Here is a 22472-nt window from a genome sequence, read left to right on the forward strand (position 1 = left end):
CTATTTTTACAAACAATGACAATGCAAAAGATTTTGGGTGGTACCAACTTACCCCAGGGGCACCGGCGCTCTTTTTGCGGTCAGGAATGTCGGCCTTGTTTGGGTTGTTGGCATTGCCCAGCATGGGGCTCGGTGGAGCCATGCCACGGCTTCCAGATGAGCTGGACTTACGTGCCTGTGCACTGCCCTCCTCTTTATGGTCACTTTCTGCAGAAGTGGTCTGACTTCTCTTGGGGTAACCCACCGAGGGAATGGTTGGACCAGCTGTAGAGGAGAGGAATGGAGATTAGAAAGAAAAAGACCTCACGGCACTATTTAAAATCTAAAAAAGCACGCTCACCCTGGTCACTGAAACGACGCTGTTTCTGGTTGGAGGAGATGTTCTTTTGGACTTTGAGGTGAGATGGTGACTGGCCATTATTGTGCTCGCTGTTGGGTTTGGCCTTCGCCAAAGAGAGGTTACTGCTGGAGCTGGAATCACTCACCTCCAACTGTGATTACACAAAACAAAATCAAAAAAACTGCATGAGACAGAAACATTATATGTCTGGATATATAGATTAGTAGACACAGAGAGAAATGAGTGAATGCAATTGGCTAATCTGGTTTGATATGGTTGTAATATGGGTTTAGAATACCAGCTGACATGCTACAAGCCTGTAACATTCATAATCAGATGTCAAATATAGCCAGACGTTGGTTTGACGTTGGGTAAAGACTAGCCCACACTGCAGCTTATTCTGTCTACCTAGACAGGAAAGGGTTGTCTACCCGACCTTTATGGGTGGGTAAATCTAAAATCGATGACACCACAATAATAGAGCAGAGTGCAACTAAGTGGTAACTCAATGAAATAAAGGTACAGCAATTTCCATGACAAGTTATACAGATGACGTCAAATACACCAGGAAAAAATGGTTAAATTTTGTGCCTAAAATTTCCAAAGGTAGAGACTATAAATCTGCAAGCAAAGCAAATGTATAGTTGCAAGAGTATATATTTATTACTTGCCGGGTTTGTGCCTTGAGGCTGAGAATAGGTGTAAAATCACACTAACATATCTTACTCAGACGCACTACAGTTCAAAAGTAATATTTAGTTAGCAATGATGAATTAAATTGATCAAATGCGACAGTAAAGACATTTAACAAAATATTTCTATTTCAAATGCTGTTCTTTTGGACTTTCTACCAATCAAATAATCTTGAAAAAATAGATCATGGTTTCCACAGAAATATGCAAAATCATCTATGATATCAAATCAGCATATTAGAATGATTTCTGAAGGATCATGTGACACTGAAGACTGGAGTAATGATGCTGAAAATTCAGCTTTTCATAACAGGAATACATTTTTTGAATATATTACATTTATAAATAAAATATAACACAACAGAATTTATATTAAAATAAACTAAAAAAGAAAAATATTAATAATATTTCACAATATTGCAGTTTTTACTTTTTTAGATTTTTCTCCCCCAATAAATGCAGTCTTGGTGAACATAAAAGACTTTTAAAAAATATTCCAAAATCTTACCAAATACTAAACTTTTGAACTCTCATTTAGCTAGATCGTTAACCCCCAACTGTGCATTGCAACCAAACAGCTCTAAAACATCATTGTGAACTAACGCACCTCAGTGGACTTCCTTCCTAGCAGCAGGTAGGTAGCCGTGATTTCGTCATACTTCATCCTGGTTAGAGATTCGTGGATCTCCTCCCTTGAGTAACCCATTCCTACCATGATATCTGCAACAAACCATATACCAGCAGTCAATGTATGATACTGTTACCAGCTGGTTAAGTGTCAAAATTGGTTGACCTCCAAGTTTTTCCAAAGGCCTCAACAGACTGGAGTAATGGCTGCTGAAAATTCAGCTTTTGCCATCACAGGAATAAACACGTGATACCTTTTAAAAACAACTTTTTCCTAGTAGATTGATAAAAACGTGTGCATCTTGACTCTGTTGACTGATAAATAAAAAGCAGAGTAGCTGAAAGCTGAGCTACATGCATTTCCTGGAATCCTTTTAGCTTTACTATGAAAAAAGAGTTAAGCAACTCTCAATGTCGTCAGAGTTTCACGTGCTAGACTAAATGTGATGGCCTAGGCTCAATCGAGCTGTTCCTGCACTAGCTGCAAATGCTTTTCGGGACACAGAACTGGGGCTTAGTGATCAATGGATAGTTTGAAAGGCAGAGGCCTGCAGCAGCAGCAGTGGAAAGAACAGGGCCCGTCTGACCTCAGATACCATCGACCCCTGCACTCTGCTGAAACCCACAGGCACACCGACCACAATCAGTGCCACATTGAAGAAAGCATGCCAGACTAACAGCTTTTGCTGAGCAAAAAACAAATGGTGATCGACTCTTACGACATTACGCAATGCGCTAAAGCCAAAACATCTAAATATTTGGATCTCCTTTAATGGCTTTCATAAACCATAAAGCTCTGGCTCACTCCCACGAAAACTCACTAATAACAATAAAATCATGAGCGGGTGGGAAAGCTCTTATTACGTCTATAAATTTGGACTCTGTTTTGTCTATCTAGCTAAAAATGCAAAAGCTTACACTGTGACTTTAAGTTGCCTTTAAATGTGCAATTCAACTGGATATTACTATTCAGGAACACTATTGTTCAAATGCTTGTGGTCAGTAAGATTTTATTAATACTGTTATTCATTAAATAGGTTTATACATTAAACTGATAAAAAGTTGTTTTCAACACTAAGAAATGTTTCTTCAGTAGCAAATCAGCATATTAGAATGATTTCTGAAGCATCATGTGACACTGAAGGATGGAGTAATGATGCTGAATATTCAGCTTTGCATCACAAATTCATTTTAAAATATATTCAAATAAAAATAGCTATTTTAAATTGTAATAATATTTTACAATATTACTGTTTTACTTTATTTTTGATCAAATAAATGCAGCCTTGGTAAGCATAAAGGGTGGTGATGGCGCAGTGGATAAGACACATGCCTTTGGTGTGAGAGACACGGGTTCGAATCCACTGTGAGACACCAATGTGTCCCTGAGCAAGACACTTAACCCCTAGTTGCTCCAGAGGCGTGCGACCTCTGACATATATAGCAATTGTAAGTCGCTTTGGATAAAAAAGTGAGCTAAAGGAATAAATGTAAATGTAAGCATAAGAGGTTTCTTTCAAAAACATGAAAAAAAAAACAACTCGACCCCAAACTTGTGAACAATTTCACTAACTTTAACAAACTTTCTCAGCAAGATTCTATTCAAACTGTTGCTCCACCATGACAGTAGTTGACCTGAAAGAAAAAAACTGATTGTAGAAGAAAACAACTGACACTAATGCATGTCATAGCATCGCTGAAAATGCAATATACACTTGCAATGTTAAGAACTGTGGTCTGCCAGAATTCAATGATGCATGAAATCAAGTTTGTGTAGCTAAGAGCTTTTGCATTCACATACCTGCGTTAATCATGTTTTTTGCCTTAAACTAACGACCGTTTGCTTTATTTCTGAAAAAAAAAAATCTGGTCTGACTGGGAAGTTTCTCATTCGAGTTCTGCTTTTTTTATTCAAAACTATTTTGTGGAAATGGCAGTAAGGAACGTGATCACCAGTAATACGTAGCCATAGGACGGCGGTATTAACTTTACTAGCACAAGCACCTGTAATCTCATTGTTAATAATCTTACAGTACTCAGAACAAAAATAACAAAAACTTGTAAAAGTCACATTTTGGACTTTGAAGCCCCCTCGCTGTCCTACAGTACTTTGTTTCTAAAAATAATTGCATGTACGAATGCTGATCTCATACCGATTCTCTTCTGATCCGAGATGTCGAGCTCCGGCTCCACAAACGGCTTGAGCTCGTCCTCCTCACAGCCTGCGTTGATCCATCGATCCTTCATGATTTGCTGAAACAGACATACACAGAGCTGTGTGAGAGGTTCTGCTATCATAAATATGCATGATTATGCAGGAAACAAAATACTTTTTTTTTTTTTTTTTTTAGTGGGTCAACTGGAAGAATCTTGACACAAAATACAGTCTGTTCTCTAAAGCTGGAACAGATTTTTGTTTTTTGCAATGTAAATGTCGAGGTTTTAGATTCTGAAGTTCTGGCAAGATTTGATCATTTTGTATATTATTTCATCACATGTAGTGCTAAATAAAATGGCCCATATGAAAAGACCACATATTATGGTATAACACACGCTTGAGTGCACAGAGCCTCTCAAATCCTCAATTATTCATCAGCAGACGTCATTTCATTCGGAGTTTCTTGCAACAGGACTATAATTCAGCATGTGCATTATGGGCCGTGAAGTGAACAGTATATAACCTGCGCATAAAGCCCCCAAACAATGGAGGCACTGTTTCACTGGGACTCTGTGAGGACTTAAATTTAAAACAGCCAGGATGTGTCTGGGAATGAGTGTCATGTTAAATTAATTGGGAAGAGAAAGCATGCTGTGATGAAAGTGTGCACTCAGGCTAAAGGTTGTGATGAAGGTGAAAGAGATGAGATGACATGCTTGGGTGTGCTTTTATTGGGAATGTGAAAGAGAGGTTTATGTGTTTTCATTAATCAAGGTGGCACCTTCTATGAACACTGTACACTCTGCGGCCCCATTTCTTTTTTTAAAACATTAGCTGCATAAATTCTTTTTTTCTGTAAGACCTACTGAAAATGTTCAATTAACCATAAACTAAAAAGACATTATGAAAAGTTTTAAACACATCAGATATTTATTAATATGTGAATCCTTCGATTTAACCCTGCTACCCAAATTAATGTAGAAAAGAATTAAACAATTATTCTCAGTTTTTTTGGTAAATGACTATAATTTAACATTTAAATTAAAACACTAACTTTATTATTTATTACATTTCAAATTTTAAATATGTAATTTAGATTTTTTTGCGAAAAATGATTTTAGAAGATTTTATGAGAAGTGATCAAACAAACAACGTTAACCAACATTTAAATTAAATTATAACATTACAGTTTTTTAATTGTATAATTTTCAGCATTTATTATTTATTTTTTATTTGTCATATTTACACAAGCTAGACTTTTTATTTTTTGTATATCATTTCATACATAGTAAAGAGGCTAAATCAATTAAAATGTTATTTATTCAATTACAAAACCCTTAAAATTAAATAAATAAAACAACTATATTAAAAAAAAAAAAAAAACTCTTTTCACTGACCAATACATACTTCAATTATAGGCCCTATTTGTGTAAACTGCTATGTATCTTTACAGTTTCAGCAGTTTCTCACCTCAAGTGTTCCCCGTTTGACGGGGTTCAGCACCAGGAAGCGTTTCAGGAGGTTCTCACAGTCAGTCGACATGTAGAAGGGAATTCGATATTTACCCCTCAACACCCGCTCACGGAGCTCCTGCAGGTAAAAAAGGTCATTTTGGCTGTAAAAACTGATCGGATGAGATCTGAAGTCATATAGCCAATATATGCACACTTGTGACACATTTTAAATGCATTTTTATTGAATTATTTAGTGTCTTTATTGACTGTTACCACTATTTTTTAAAAGTAATGAGCCACGAAATGTTGCACGATGCAATGACTTTATCATTCTCCTTTGCGGTTTGCTTAAAACAACTATAAAGCATAACCTCATATGGCTTATTGCTTTAATAAATCACTGACTTCACCCAGGATTTTTCATGAATCACAACACAAATCCACAGCTTCTCAGTTGTATGACTCTCTGTGAATGTTTAGGATGGCAAAAGTGACCTTTCAGGGCTGCGCACACTAACCTTTAGATTCTGTCCATCAAAGGGCAGTGATCCACTGACCAGTGTGTAGAGTATGACCCCCAGACTCCACACATCCACCTCAGGCCCGTCATACTTTTTGCCTTGGAAAAGCTCAGGGGCCGCATACGGAGGGCTGCCGCAAAACGTGTCTAGTTTGTTCCCAAAAGTGAATTCATTACTGAAACCGAAGTCTGCGATCTTAATGTTCATATCTGCATCCAGCAGGAGGTTTTCTGCCTGCATGAGAGAACAAGAGAAAGAGTGAGACAAAGAGTCCTTTTTCAAGCATATTTCATTTGTTGATGATTAACGAAATGCAAAGGGAATTTATAATCTCATCACATGAAAATTTATATTAATATAATATTATAAATTAATGTTTAATTTAAATAATGAATTAAATGTTATAATGTTGTACAATACAACAATTACAATAAATAATAATGAAATTATAATATTTTTTGGGGACCACTACATTTTTGGTTTGCATTTATTTAATTTACTAATATTATATAATAATTTTAATAATAATAATTACATTTATTATACGTACCTGTACATATATACATACATATATACATATATATATATATATATATATATATAAATAAAAGAAATTTTATAAATGTAATTATGATATAAAATATATATATTATATATAGATAGATGGATAGATGGATAGAGAGAGAGAGTCTTTTTGTATTGTCTTCAATTTATATACATTTAAGATTTATATACTGACTGATTGGTAAATAAATAAATACAAATAAGTAAAAGTTACTAATACTCACAGTAACGAGAATATAAAAATAAAACAATAAAAAGAATAATTGGAGTTATAAAAATTAAAAAAGCAAAAAAAAAAAAAAAGCAATGGAAATAATTCTTTGTTCTAAAATTATTTTATTTTGGCTTGAAATGTGACAGGGACATTTATTACTATCAGTTTTATTCACCCAAGAGCATTTAATAAGCAGAGATCTTGAAATCTATTTTTTTTTAAATAATGTATTTAGTTCCAAAAAAATCCTAAAATCGACTGATTATTTCCAGGTTTAAATTCAATTCAGAATCCCAAACTTAGCACTTGACTGTATGCCTAATGTAAATCATTTCTCTAAGATGCTCCTAACAGTTATTACCTGACTAACATGCCTTTAAGCAGACAGGTACAGACAGAAGAAGAAAGAGTGAAAGCGACAGCACATAACCCAATAAAAAAGACCCACATTTCCACCTGGCTTCCTTCACACGAGTCATTTAGACAGCTTCACTCTGACACTGGCCTCATGCATCATTTACAGAGCATCAGTCTGGAAACAAAGTGTGTAATGGAGCATGGAGACTTGGAGGGGGAAAGCAGACGTAAGGGAGATGGGAGAGAGGAAGCAGCATCTTCAGGGGCTCTTGCTCATGTTCTGTCCTGCTCAGACACATGGCCGCTAATTTGATTTAATCAACCGCTCCGTACCAAAGTACTGACTTAAGCACCATCTTGGTACAAAAGAAGCATCTACGTGCAGGGCTTTTGAGAGAATACCAGTACTGGTGGAAGATGAAACTATAATTTCAGTCTTTTTGTTTTGCTGGGAGAGAAAGATGACCTTACCTTGAGATCTCTGTGGACAATGTGTTTTTGATGGCAATACTGAACCGCCGATACAATCTGAAGAAGAAAAGGAGACAAAGGAGTTTTAGAATGTGGAGAGAGACCGAACTGACTGGACGACAGACAGGGTGTGGTGTAACAGCCAATACACCACATTAACTGGCATCATCGCTTTTCCCAGAATGCCATTGATTGGGCGGGGGAGCATGTGTGCTGAGGTTCTGACACATGGTCCGGGATGATAAATGAGGGGGGAGAAAGAGAGACTTGCTGAAACTGACTCCTCAGCCAAACCATCAGAATCTGGCTGTGAGAATATAGTATCAAATCAAAATTTTGTGTACTCTATTTCAAAATTTGGGGTCAGTGTTGTTGTTTTTTTTTTGTGGAGAAACGAATACTTCTATTTAGCAAGGATACATTAAAGTGACAGTAAAATATTTAGAATCTGCTAAACTAATTCTATTTCAAATAAATGCTGTTCTTTTAAACTTTAAAAGAATCCATCAAAGAAATAAATGTATCGTTTCCACAAAAATATGAAGCAGCTGTTTTCAACATTGATAATAATCCTAAGAAATGTTTCCTGAGCGGCAAACCAGCATATTAGAAAGGTTTCTATTTTAAATGAATGCTGCTCAATACGAGTATGAAAAGAAATTAATACTTCTATTGAGCAAGGATGCATTAAAATGACTTTGAGTTTTCAACATCAATAATGATAAGAAATGTTTCTTGAGATTTCTTCAAATCAGAATATTAGAATGATTTCTGAAGCATCATGTGACATTGAAAACTGGAGTAATGTTGATTCAGCTTTGCATCTCAGGAATAAATTACATTTTAAAATAAATCAAAAGATATAAGAGAATTCTTTCACAAAATGTCTACATGAAATGAAAACTCACCCCATCTATTTTCTAAATGCATGTGACAGATGGTATTGTAAAGGATTCATCCATGTATGTTTTTTTTTTTTTGTTAATTTTTGATAAGTGAAAATGAGAGAATTCTCCAAAATCTTGAACGTTTGTGTAAGCTTGTCTGACCAACTAAACGCTCCTCACATCATCTTGATTATCACATTAGACACTTCTCGCAGTAAAAACGATCACAGGTGACAAATATGCCTGCAATTACATTATTTCTATAATTGCATTTGAAAATGAACAACATTTGCTTCCGCATGATGCAACATCCATTTCATTACACAGATCCTGAGAAAATCTGCAGGCTTTTTCTGTATTTTCTACACCGATTTAGAAGGGAAAATATTTAATAAACCAACACGTACAAATTACAGATCTGCAAAACATTACTTTTATAAAATAGGACCTTTAATGTTTCTTTTTATATTGTTAATGTGTAATTCCTCTCAAATTACACCTCATAATAATTGTGGATTTTCTCGTCTCGTTCTCAAACGCACAACATTCTGGATACTGTTTAATATTCATGCAGCTCTATCTATGTCCAAGACATCAGATACGGGGACAGATTTCCATTTCTTTCTCCGGCTGGTGGAAGAATCTGGTGGTTTTTCTGCTCCGCTCAGAAATCTCAGCGGTGCTTCATGCCTGACCCAGATAAGCTGTCTCCACAGCAGCAGCACAGGGCTCAGACGGAGGAGAGGAGGATGGGAGGGAGACCCCACCGCTATGACTACAGATGTCTGCATCAGCTGCGGGTAAACCCACCGTCCTCATCCATTAGACCGTAGGGTCGCAGTGGGATGGAGGGAGGTTGAAAGGGGTCTTCGGGTAATTAAAAGGAGCAAATGATGCTGTCAGTGGGTGGCTGGCTCATTACAGCTCTCTCACTCCACTCAACACCTGGAGCTTTTTTGTTGACGGCACATTTTGGCGTAATCACAGCATCAAGCAAGAGTAAAAGCTTATGTTTGTCACCCATGATTCAGTTATTACATTTAGCTTATGATAATAGTGGGATTTTTAAGATTAATGGAGTAGCATTTGGCTGGTCAAGTGATCTTAACATGGTGATCATAATTAAACAAAATAACTTAAATATTCTTAAATAATCTAGGACACCGACATGACTAGCATCGTTTAAAAGTATGATTTTAAATAATTTTTTAAAATTATTAAATTAAAATATTATTTAAAAAATAATTTTAAACATTTGTCAACAACACCATTTTTTTAAATCTACAGATTTAAGATTTTTGTTGACAAAAATACTATCGTTCTAACTAAAACTAAAATTTCGCTCCATTTCACTTTAAGAAAACTAAATAAATTAACTACATAATATAAAACTTAATAAAATTATATAGACATTTTAAATAAAGTCAAAACAACAACAAAATGACTAAAACTTCACCTAAATATTAACAAAAACTATAATAGTATTTCAATGCTACTGAAATATTACTGGGATGGAATACTAGTATACTGCTTACTGCACAGTATAGGTAAAAATAAAATCAAATAAATAGCATCAGGTTATCATCATAAACACAAAAAAAAATCTAAACTTATTTTTGTGTAAAAATGGCTTAACTTTTGGAAGTCAGGTGAAATAAGAAGGAGATAGTGGTTAATATAGATACATTTATTTGGTCACAATAGAAATCGAGTGGAGTGCAATGCATTGTTGTCTAGTATCTCCACAGCAAACATACTGAAAAATGCTATTTCAAACACTCCCAGATTCTAAGATTTGGCAAAATGCTCATAACAGAGCACTGCTGCTGCGATGTCGGCAAATTCATTTTGACGAGGACTTGTGGTGTTCCACAAGAGGTTCTTAAACTGTTCAAACCATATTTAGTTTATGACCCCAAACTAAAAGTCATGTATATGGGCCACATTCGACCCACTGGGAAACCCTTCACGTGGCTGCCACAGGATCCATCAACCGCCAATCAAATAAGCATCGCCCAATTGCAGCTCACAGCTTGCTGTTTCCAATGCAACCAGGAGGCGTGTGAATGGGCAGGGCGGCCCGGGTGAGAGCAAGAGGGTGGGACAGGGCTGTATCGAGTATACTGCAGTACTGTACCTGTCTAAATTTAGCTCTGGCCTCCTTCTCCTTCATTCGTCCATGCGCTACGAGGTAGTCAAACACTTCCCCTGTGCAGAGAATAGACGCACATGGCGAATCATATAGCGCTCATACGAGGTTTCATATGCTTCATTATGCAGATTTATAGGGCCGGTTGTACAAGATTACATAACATAATATGGAGGACATGAGCAGTCAGTGTCACATTAGCTTCATCAAACTCACCACCACTGGCGTACTCCATCACCAGATAAAGTGTCTTCTCTGTTTCTATGACCTCAAACAGCTTTACTGTAGAAAGAGACAGAGAAAAGGAAACATGAAAATCAATTATCATTATCCTGCTGGTTTTATTGTTCCGACTCGAGTGCACCAAATTAACCTTTGCTTGTATTACAGTCATCATGGATGCAGCAAAACACAAAAGCAAAAGCGTTTGGTTACTAACATCAAGTCTTATGGACTAATTAACTCACTGTCATAACTTTTTTTGGACAATTATAATGTTACAATGCACTTCATAATAAGGTTCATTTCCTTAACAATATAGTGATCTAAAAATAAATTTTTTGATAGATAGCTAGATAGAATACAGTAAAATTGCAATACTGTGAAATATTATTACTGTGTAAAAGTAGAAATGAATATTGACCTAGATTAATAAGTGCAGTTAAACTACTGCACATTGTTAGTTCATAATACCTATAATGAATTAACTAATTGATGCTAGCTTTATTCTTTTGATTTCGGGATGTAATATGACCAGGGGATTTCTTCGAAAGTAAGAAGAGTGCCTGCAGAGCTCTTCCCTGTTGACCTACAACTGCACAGACATGCGCCGTGTCTCCTGGAAAACGTTACTGACAGCTGCATGAGAGTGAGTGATGGGCCAGGTTTAAGTAACACTACCCGACGACACACAGCATCAAACGTGTTCTCCCAACATGTATGCTAAATTTAGTAACAGCATAAATGCCAGTGAAGGCAGCACTCTGTTTCTGTGATGATGTTCGAGTTCAGAGACACACGAACACACACTAAAGCTTTTGTGATCTGTTAACAAAACCTAATCTATTCAGAAAATAGGTCATCATAAATCTGCCAAGCTAATATGCTTCTGCCATCATGTTAAAAGAGTGGTGTGCCTAAAAATGATTTAAATCGTGTCATTATTTACTCACCTTATATTATATATATATATATATATATATATGCTACTTCCAATTAATGTAGGCCTGTTACATTCTTATTTTTATTAGGCCTATTATTATTATTAGGCCTATTATTAAAAAGCTTTTATTTCAAGCACTGACTTTCAAAAACAACCTGTTTAACATGAAATGTTTCTTCTAATTTTTTTCACTATGTAATATTAATATTATTTCTCTATGCAATAAATGAAAACAGTTAGGCAAGAGAGATTGGTCTCTGAGAGAATATGCGGCATCAGATGCCGAAAGCTCCGTCATTATGTTTTTACTTTCACTTTCTGTATAGTGTGAATTGACTGAGATTGAGACGTTCACCGGCATAACTCTTGCGCAAAATTTGCACATTTCTTGTGTGTGATATCCATTGGCTCGCCTTCATCATACCGAACGTACCAAACCGTGACACCACTGTGCCATAACGAACCGAACCGTGAATTTTGTGAACCGTTACACTCCTAATATATATATATATACACATACACACAAATGCAAAGCATCATGGTACTGTAGTTCTTTCCATCATTAAAGCTTTTTGTCTGATAAACACTTTTTTGCATCATATCAAAGTTTGAATTAATGTGATTTGCCTTGTAGCTGTTTGGTTTGGTTTATGGCTTAAAATACTTTAAGACTTTTTAAGAATATCAGCGAACAAAGGCTTTAATTTCAGGCTTTTCTCAAATTAACTATTAAAATACTTGGAATATAGTGGAAAAAGTGGGAGTTTTGTTTTGTTTTGAGCTTGACTGACATGCTCGATGCATTACAAGAGCTGCATAATGACTTTTCCAAAGACCAAAAATAACAGCATACAGTTTGGAAACAACATGAGGGCGAGACATGACAAAACTTTCTTTTAGCGCTGCCCTGAATGTGCCAGGCTCCGTGTTTGACACAACCAGATCCACATCAACGCCACCCACATCCTCTTCTAGCAATCCACTCCGCCTTTTTTCCCTCATTTGTGAGAAAAGGACAAAAAGTAGGTCATCTCTGGGGCAGTGATAGCGTGTGACCAGACGCTGTACTCTTATGGAGTAGACGATGCCCAAGCGTGTGCCGCCACACAGATAATTGCAAAGGGCATCGCAAAGGGCATCGCGCGTGGAAGCGGAAGCGAGCGTTGTCATGACGACACACTGGTTTCCTGATTCCTGGAAAGACGCTCTACATTCTGTGAAATAATGAGTGCAGATGAAAGACAATCGAGGGGTGAGCGAGGAGAAAGACTGGCTTTCAGAGGTTATGTGAGGAGGCTGACGGAGGTAAATTCTGAATGAAGGAGAGAAAGGTTAGGAAGTGTGTGGGCCGTAGCTGGGAGTTTGCAATTACCTTTCCTCCTACTCACTGTTAACACATTACCTTCACGACGATGCATCAAACACTGGTTCAATCATTCATGTGAAACATGTGCCAATTGAACAGACATGGCTAATGAACACAAACGTACACAGTACAGACATATTGAAAACAACAGTGCTGGGAAGTCTGATTCATTTAAAGAAACTATTTGTACTGTATTGTTTTGGTCATTACTCAGAAGTGTTCTGAGAAGTCTTCAAAGAGTCTTTTGTGAAGTGAAATAGATATTTAGCTAAATCCTGTTTTTTGAAAATAGATTTGATCAAATGTACAGCCAAATAAAGTTCTCTAAATCCTACAAACACTACACACAAGATTTTGAACAAATTATTAATAAAACATGATTCAAAACTGCAATTAAAAATGGAAAAATAACCACTTTGTTTGAATATGTTTCAAAATGTGATTTATTCCTATGATGGCAAAGCATTATTACTTCAACTTCAGTGTCACATGATCCTTCAGAAATCATTCTAATGTGCTGATTTGCTGCTCAAGAAACATTCCTCATTATCCTCATTTTTATCAACAGTTATGCAGCTTATATATTGTGGAAACTGCATTTATTTGAAATAAAATAAAAGTTTTTACTATTTTTGATCAACTTAATGCATCCTGGCTTAAATTAAAAGTATTACTTTCTTTAAAACCAAAAATCTCACTGACCTTAAAATTTTGAAGATTAGTGCATAGCGACCTTTATATTTTAAGAAGGGAGTCCCTCATAATGGGATCATCATATTTAGGGGTCTTTGTCATCAAAAAGTTTGAAAAACCTTATGCAATTTCATACTGTCAGCACTGACCAATCAGCCTCCAGACCTAGAACTACATACTTTATAATAGAACACAAACACCTGGTCATGTCCAGGGATGGCTTAATGAGGGCCATTAAGGTATTGGGGTGAGTGAGGGGCCAGGGGCCACACAGAGTTGACATCATGAGACAGGGCGGGGCGGGGGGGGGGGGGGGGGGGCATGTGCAGGCTGTCAGATGATGGATTCTTAACAATGGAACACACAGAGGCATACAGGAGTGCTTTTGTGCTGCCGGGAGGAGCCGCTCGGCCGTCTGAATAGGAGCGGTGTGGCGGCTCTGGGAAAAGCAGAGGGAGTTCCTGCACAGGGGATTAGAGAGGCCTCCACTACAGTCCGCTTTGTGTGCCACATTCCCAAACATCTCCACAGAGAGAAACAGAGAGAGAGTTCTTCTAAAAACAGAATACTGTAGGACAACTTACCAATATTTGGATGATTAAGAATCTTCATTATTCTTACTTCCCTGAAGAGCTGAAAGAGAAGACAGAAAATTTGTGAAAAAAAAACAAACAAAAAAAGCAGTGTGCAAAGTCTACTCAATATATACACGCATATACATACACAGATACACATAAACACACAGGTATATATATATATATATATATATATATATATATATATATATATATATATATATATATATGTGTGTGTGTGTGTGTGTGTATGTGTATGTGTATATATTGTGTATGTGTATGTGTATATATATATATAGTGCTGTCAAACGATTAATCATGATTAATCTCATTCAAAATAAAAGTTATTGTTTTAGATTTAATATGTTGTTTACATATTAAATATACTTATATGTAATATAAAATATAAGAATATAAATATATAAATGTATATACATGTAAATATTTTCAAAATACATATATGCACGTGTCTGTATTTATATATACATAATAAATATATACAGTACGCACATATATTATGTAAACAAAACGTTATTTTGGATGCGATTAATCATGATTAATCGTTTAATCGTATTAATAGAAATTTATATAGCACTAATATATATATATATATATATATATATATATATATATATATATATATATATATATATATATATATATATATATTCAAATTTTATTTGTCAAATTTTATTTTATTTTATATATATATATATATATATATATATATATATATATATATATATATATATATATATATATATATATATATATATATATATATATATATTAGTGCTATATAAATAATCAAGGAATTCTGAATAAAAAGGTAACATGACTTTTCCACAAATATTAACTGTTTATGTAAATATATTAACAGAATGTATTTGAACAGCAAATTAGGATATTAGAATGATTTCTGAAGGATCTTTGACACTAAAGACTGGAGTAATGATACTGAAAATCAGGGTTATTATAGTTAACTAAAATTGTTGTTACGTGAAATATAAATAAATGTAATTATAAATGTAATTAATTTTACATTTATAAAAATCATACTTTATTTCAACTAGTTTGCAAGGCAACTTTCCAATTTTCCATTTAGTTTAACTTGATGTACTAAAATAACTAACTGAAATAAAAATTTATAAAAACTGTAGACATGCTTAAACACAAAATTATAAAAATGCACAACAACATTTCTATAACAGAAAATATAAAATGACATCTAATTCAAAATATGAACAAAACTAAAATAGTATGATTCTAATTTCACGCTGCTGAAAATTAACACAGCCATCATACAAATATATTGCATTTATAAATATATTAACACACAAAACAATTATTTTCAATTATAATAGTATTTCACAATATTACTGTATTTTTGATCAAATAAATGCAGCTTTGCTAAGCATAAGAGACTTCTTTTAAAAACCTTACAGACCCCAAAATTTTCAACGGCCTCTAAATATGGCTGAAGTTCCTCCCTTTAATGAGAATGTAGGGGAAGTTTGTTTTATTGTTCACCAGGCAAAAATGTCTGTAGGAGTGTTAAGAAAAGTTATAGTACACTTTCTGTTCAATTCAATGAAAAAAATAAGCTCACTTTTACCATTTCTATTCAATTTCCTATACAGCTAAAAGGCTTGTGCACCAAAACTGAATTGAGAATGCCTACTAATTCTATTTAAATTTCTGTTCCTTCATTCTCTTTTTACATTAATCACCATATATCCATACATTAGCTCTCCTGAACCTTCCAAAAACACTTTAGCGTTTCAAACAGACTCTTTCACCTCCAAATACGCACCAATTATTTTCAAGATTCTAGTAAGTACGTCACACTGACGCATGCAGTCACACTCAAAAAGACTGAAAACGTGAGAAGCAGTCAAAAGGTACAAAATGTTTTGTGTCTGTTTCACAGAGTTCAATAGGCAGTAGTCATTGCACAAAAAAGAAACTACAAAAAAATCAATATACCCCTCTGAGTGAAGGGCTAATTAGGCTCTTAGTCAGCCAGCAATGTTCTAAACCAGCAATCTATACTAAAGCACTAGTACGAACACTATTCACATGCTTTCTAGTATATCTGAACATGTGGACATGGTCAGGCACATTAGAGACGCAGGATAACCTGAGCTGACATCAAAGTGGACGCTTATGACCGTTGAACCCCAGCGCTGTAGTACAGTAGCCTGCCCAGAGCGGGGCAGATCCAAATGATGGCATCTTATTTCAACAGGCCAGAGAGCGTAGAAGACTCAATTTAGCTGTAAACACAGCCTGTGACTTTGTACACGAAAAGTGGTAACACAATCTGTTCATGCAACCGATGTGTAGTTTATTTTCCACACAGATAGGACTGAATCTACAGTGCGAGCGCAAAAACAAATATACATTTTCTGCCCCCATGTCTCGAATTTGTGATCATTCTAAATGCATTATAATAGACTGAATCATGCAGTGAAAGAATGCACTCTAAATGCATATGCGCTCTAGTCTAGACTTCACGTACTGTGTGTGCGCTCTGTGTTTTGAATTGTTTTTGCAAAATACTCGATAATGTGAACTCGCACACCGTTAAAACAACAATTACGAAATTAGCGCAGACAATATATATCACACACCCCTAGATGAATCCTTCACTAAATGATGAGAGCAGTACTGAATCAGTCAAAAACACTCATTTATTGGTTAATAAACTCCCAGAATCTGTTATAGAAGTAATAAATCATTCCAAAAGTCTCACAAACTTATTGTTTGAATTAGTATGATTAACCCATTACTCAATTAACTCGGGTTGAGTTTTCGGGTCGAGTCAGTATGACGACTCCTTTTGTCTTGCCTGACAAAAGCAAGTAAAGGATCTTCCACAAAGTCTCACAAACGTATGAATTATTGTTTGAATCAGTATGATTAACCCTTTACTGAATGGTAATGAATCCACTAAAAAGTCTCCAGAACACATGAGCTTTGAGTTCACAAACTCATCCATTTCTGTTTGAAGCAGTCTAACATCCCAGTCTTTTCCAAACAAATCACAAGTGTTTCAATTGATTTTGACATTTCAGTCAAATTCAGTGAATGCTTTTGTGTACTTTAGATTTGTAAATGTTAAATCTGTATTATTACTGACAGGTTGCCCATATGACCATGTTGAATGAAATATTAAAATGGTAAAACATGACATTAAAGTAGTAAAAAAAAAAAAAATTCTAAAATTGGTTTGTAAGGCCGTGTTCACACTTGGCGTCTTTTTTGACTAGAAAAAGTTGACAAGAGCGTTTTTTTAATGAAAAACAAAGCTGGCAGCGTCTGTTACAAATAGAAGCCGAGAGCGTCTTTTGTTGCCATAGCAACAGCTGCAACAGTAGCCTAGCGCTGTATACTGCAGAAATGTCAAGAAAGAGTAAAAAGTTGGCTCTTGCTTTGACTTTTGAAGTTAACGGGAAAGAAAATGTCGATTCACAACGACGTTTGTGGGTGCACGACATTATACGAGGAAGAAACCAATATGGTGCTTACAACAATTTAGTCCAGGAGCTCCGGTTGGATGATGCACGGTTTGCGGCACCTTCTCCATTTTTCTTCTTGTTGTTATGGAAACGACAGATCTCGCTACTCGCTTGTCATTGGTCAGCTGTCAAAAAGGCGCTTGACGTAGGGCGTTTTTTTCAGAAAAGTTTAACTTTTTTCAACTCGAAAAAACGCTCTGAGCTGCAGAAAAAGACGCCGGCGGTGGCATTTTAAAAAGCGCTCAGGACTTTTTTGAAAACACGGTTTACTCCATAGGATTATAATGTAAAACAGACGCCGGCAGCTTTGAAAAAGACGCCAAGTGTGAACACGGCCTAAGTTGCTTATATGCAGAATTTGACCTAAACCAGATCTTATCAAAGCATACAGACACAACAAGCAACAGCTGATATCTACAACTACAAAACACTACCGGGAGGTTTCATGATAATCGAGGCCTGAAAACAGGCTGACGGCATTTAAAGTGGCAAAACAGATTACCCTGATCACGCTCTGGGGCTTTTCCTTATGACTTGCAGAAAGCGTGATGCTGGGAGCACATGTTCTAGAAAAGACTGCGCAGCAGTAGTTTCAGCCCGCAGCCACCAATTACAGAGCTCTAATTAAAGAGAGCGAGGTCTCCGCTAATGAGCGGAAGCCATCCAGACATAGATGGGCATGGCGTCTAGAGCAGAGCTGCTCTGAGGTGGAACATCAGCTGTTTAACATCTTCTGTGAATCGTAAGTGATCAGTAGTATCAGAGAGGGGGATGACAAACTGTGGAGCTTCCTGTTTAGAGTGTAAAACAATTACTCATCACTGACCCATTTGAGTCACTTATAAGAGAAAACGGATGCAATGATGAATAAGAATTAAAGTTAATTGATGAATAAAAATGATTTATTATTTTTTAAAACATCTTAAAAAGTGACTCAATATTTTTGCACTGCACTATATATGGATAATGCTATCAAAATTAGTCACAATAAAAAGTTTAAAAAATTAAGAATTCTGATATTATTCAAACATGTGTTATGATCAACAATAACAATAATTGAGATCACAATAAGCTAAATATATATAAAATCATCATTTATAAAATACTTTCTATTAGAAAGCGGCTGCCAAAAGAACCTAACCCCTAAAACACACGAAAATAAAACACAATAAAATAAAATTGTAAATAAATGGCAGTGCATGTGTAGTATCAATTAGAACAGACTAGAAAAATGATTTGTTTTCAAAGAATAATGCCCTAAACTTGTGAAAAAAATTCAATGTAACAAACAAACATATGGAAATAATAAAAATTTTAAAATTAAATAAATAAAGCATGTGTAGTATTAATCAGACAAGGCTACAGGAACATTTTGTTTACATTTTAAATTATGAAAATAAATATATGAAATACTAAATAAATGTAGTGTATGTGCAATAATCAGATAAGACTGAACAGTCTGTTTTCAGTGAACAATAACTTATTATTTATGGAAATAAAAAATAATAAATACATAAATTTAGTGCAAGTGTAGTATCAACCAGGCTAGAAGAATTATTTGTTTACAACAAATAGTGACTTTTCATCTGTTCCCATCATAAAGCTAACACATCGTATGACTTCAGAAGAACTGTACAGACTTCTGATACATCCTTTTTGAATCTTGGACGCTCCAGTGCCCCATTAATTGTAATTGCATGGAGGAAAGAATGACTAGGAGGTTTGGAATGAGACAAAAGGTGAGAACCGACCCATCTACTTCATCAAATTCTAGGTGAACTGAATGTTCTCCTGTAAATAACACACTGTAGATGCCATGCTCTTCAACATCAAGTGCCTGATGTTGTGCGTGTAGGAGGGTAGCAGCACTGCAGAGAAAAGCTCTCTCTACAACACATGCATGCACTTTTGTAAATGGATGCAATCTTGTCTGTAATATGCCTAAAGCAATTAGCGCAGCACTTCCGTTAAGCGCACTCATGCATGTGCGTTAGAGTGCACGTTCAACATTGTGGCATTAAAGCAGAATTGCAGCATGCACTTTTGCATATGTGTGCATCTCTCTAAAAATGTGTGGTTTTCTCATGACCTGAGGTGGAAGCTACTTCCTGTGTTTCACAATGAATACACTCAATGGTGTTCTGTGGGAAAACACACAGCACTGCTGAATAATTCACTAGAGTTTCACAAAGTGATGATGCTTCTTTTTGCAAATCGCTGAAGACCCTCTGCCTTTGCCTTTAATTCTACATCTGGGAAAAGCACACCAAGATGAAGCTGCATGAATGTTGTCAAATCATCAGACGTGAGGAAGCAGAATGAGTCAAGTTGGTAGTATTTTAAGGGCAAATGAATGTTTGATTGGTGCCATCAAGGAATCTCAGAAGTAAGCAAAAAATCAGTGTAACCATAACCAAAGAGCTCAAAGAGTCACAACTCATTCAGATCTGGTACACTTTTTAAGATTGAATTTGATCCAAATTCCCAGTAAAAGCCCTACATTTTATTCTCAATGAATATTCTGTTTCACTTAGAAGTGCATACACACACACACACACACACACACACACATACACACACACACGCACAAATTGTTGTAGGCTAGTAGATTTACCAAATAAACAAGTAACACACTGAATACATTTTAAAACTATTTTAGAACATTTTAATTTTTAAAACATACTCCAATAATCTTAAATTACAAAAAATGAAATGAAATGTAGAATCAATGAACCAGTAAATTCAGCTGAGGTTAAGAACCCATGAGAAGGGCCACAGATGCTGAGTCTCAAAGCACAAACAGGCTAGCTTGTGAAACCACAGAAATTCATTTCTGCTCAGAGTTCCTGAAGTGACAGTAAGAGGTTTTTGTCTGTGCTTTTCTATTCACTTACTAAAAGCCAAACAGATTTGCATAATCCATTAAAGTTTTTTGAGCATTAAATGTAGGCCTGTCAATTTAATACATTAGTGCAAGTAATTATAAAATAATATTCCTAAGGAATTATCATCAGAGCCACTGAAGTACTTGAATGAATCACCTGAGCCGTAAATGCTATTTGACTAATCACTCTTGAGATGCACAAAATGACATGACTGTGTTTGATTGGCTGATGGCACTGCAAGAACGTGCACAAGCCCAAACTCCTCACAAATAACTTTTGAGCTGTGATGTCAAAGACAGCAAAGAGGAAAATTACACTCCAATTCATGATTTAGCTCTAAAAAAAAAAAAAAAAGTCACTTGTAGAACAAAAATACAATGAGATATCTTCAATTAAAAAAAACAACAACAAAAAAAGAATTATAGCTTTCAAAATTATTTCTGAATGGATACCAAATAATGAAAAAATTCTCCCATGCAAAATAAAGTTATATTACAATTTAAAATGAGTGTTAAATTAATATATTTTAAAATTTAATTCGTACCTGTGATGCTAAGATGATTTTTCAGCATCATTACGCCAGTTTTCAGTGTCACATGATCCTTCAGAAATCATTCTAATATGCTGATTTGCTGCTTAAAAAACTTTTTTGTTGTTATTTAGGTTGAAAACCTTTATTTAGGTTTTTTGTGGAAGATTCTTTCATGACGTATTCTTATTATTTTATATTCTTTTATGACTATCAAATCATAAAGGAGCCACCACTGTACAACCACCAATCACACGCTGGTCACTCTAGATACCAGCAGGCAACTGGCAGTGGAGAAACAAGAAACACTTCTGCAGTCCCTCAACAATCACCCCACACTCCCCTCCTCTCTCAGCACATCTCATAAACAGGAAGTCGCTCATAGTGAGAAAGAGAGGGGCAGTCAACACTGCACACACAGTTCTCACCACTACAAATACACATCTGTAGCATATGAGCTGCTGCGGTAATACAGACCAGCACTTCACGTTCACCGTTCACAGTTATCATGAACTCCATAGACAACGTTAATGCAAAGTACTTAGACTGAATAAGAAAATGAGTGATTTTGGGTTATAAATGTCTCAAATTTCAATAGGGTCAAATTCTCAGCAGACAATAATATTCACAAACAGTGGTTAGCACAATTTGTGTTGGGAAAGTGTTTACTCTTCCCTTTCACAAGCTGAAAACAGTTTTTCCACACTACATATACACAATTATTTGCATATTTAAATAATATAGGATATCTCGTCAATTAAGAGACAACGCTTCCCCGCCATTGATGAGTTTTTACGGCAATCCGTGTTCTAGGTATATTACAGTAAGGAAAGCCCTAGCGCATGTCCTGAATGAGTTACGGGAATTCCAGGTCTTGCGGGTCCGAATACAAGATGATCGGCGTACATGGAAGGATCGGAGAAAATGTAGATCATATACACGTAGATCATGTTTTGACCATTTTGAATCTGATCGGGACGAAGTAGTCAGTGAGAGAGATGCCTTTACAGACACAGAAACATCTCTAGTTGTGTATGGACCGATAACCCGTCAATCTGAATATATGTGTGTGTGTGTGTGTGTGTGTGTGTGTGCGCGTGATGATATATATATACTGTATATATACTGTATATATATATATATATATATATGTACAGTATATATATGTATGTATGTAGCCTATATGCGTGTTTGTGTACATAAACGTGTGTGTGTGTCTGTCTGTTCTGTTTAATGAATGCAATTTCAGTTATTCATATAATTATTTACAGGTGAAAGAATATGACATTTGAATGCATTTTGCTTGA

At 35.5% G+C, this 22472-nt stretch overlaps 1 protein-coding gene across 7 annotated transcripts in view; it reads right to left on the bottom strand.

Moving 5' to 3' along the window:
• mark3b (MAP/microtubule affinity-regulating kinase 3b) overlaps positions 1–22472 on the bottom strand; it is a gene marked incomplete at its 5' end in the record, with an annotated part of 61084 nt that overhangs the window by 13614 nt on the left and 24998 nt on the right. For all 7 annotated transcript variants that reach the window (XM_079375280.1, XM_079375279.1, XM_079375282.1 and 4 more), the window contains 10 exons: positions 53–264; positions 341–491; positions 1640–1752; positions 3813–3912; positions 5288–5407; positions 5790–6026; positions 7399–7455; positions 10423–10493; positions 10651–10716; positions 14240–14288. In XM_079375280.1, coding sequence (XP_079231406.1) covers positions 53–264; positions 341–491; positions 1640–1752; positions 3813–3912; positions 5288–5407; positions 5790–6026; positions 7399–7455; positions 10423–10493; positions 10651–10716; positions 14240–14288 — 1176 coding nt within the window. The remainder of the gene's footprint in view (positions 1–52; positions 265–340; positions 492–1639; positions 1753–3812; positions 3913–5287; positions 5408–5789; positions 6027–7398; positions 7456–10422; positions 10494–10650; positions 10717–14239; positions 14289–22472) is intronic.

The sequence above is a fragment of the Barbus barbus genome, assembly GCF_936440315.1.
Source record: "Barbus barbus genome assembly, chromosome: 24".
Taxonomy (NCBI): domain Eukaryota; kingdom Metazoa; phylum Chordata; class Actinopteri; order Cypriniformes; family Cyprinidae; genus Barbus; species Barbus barbus.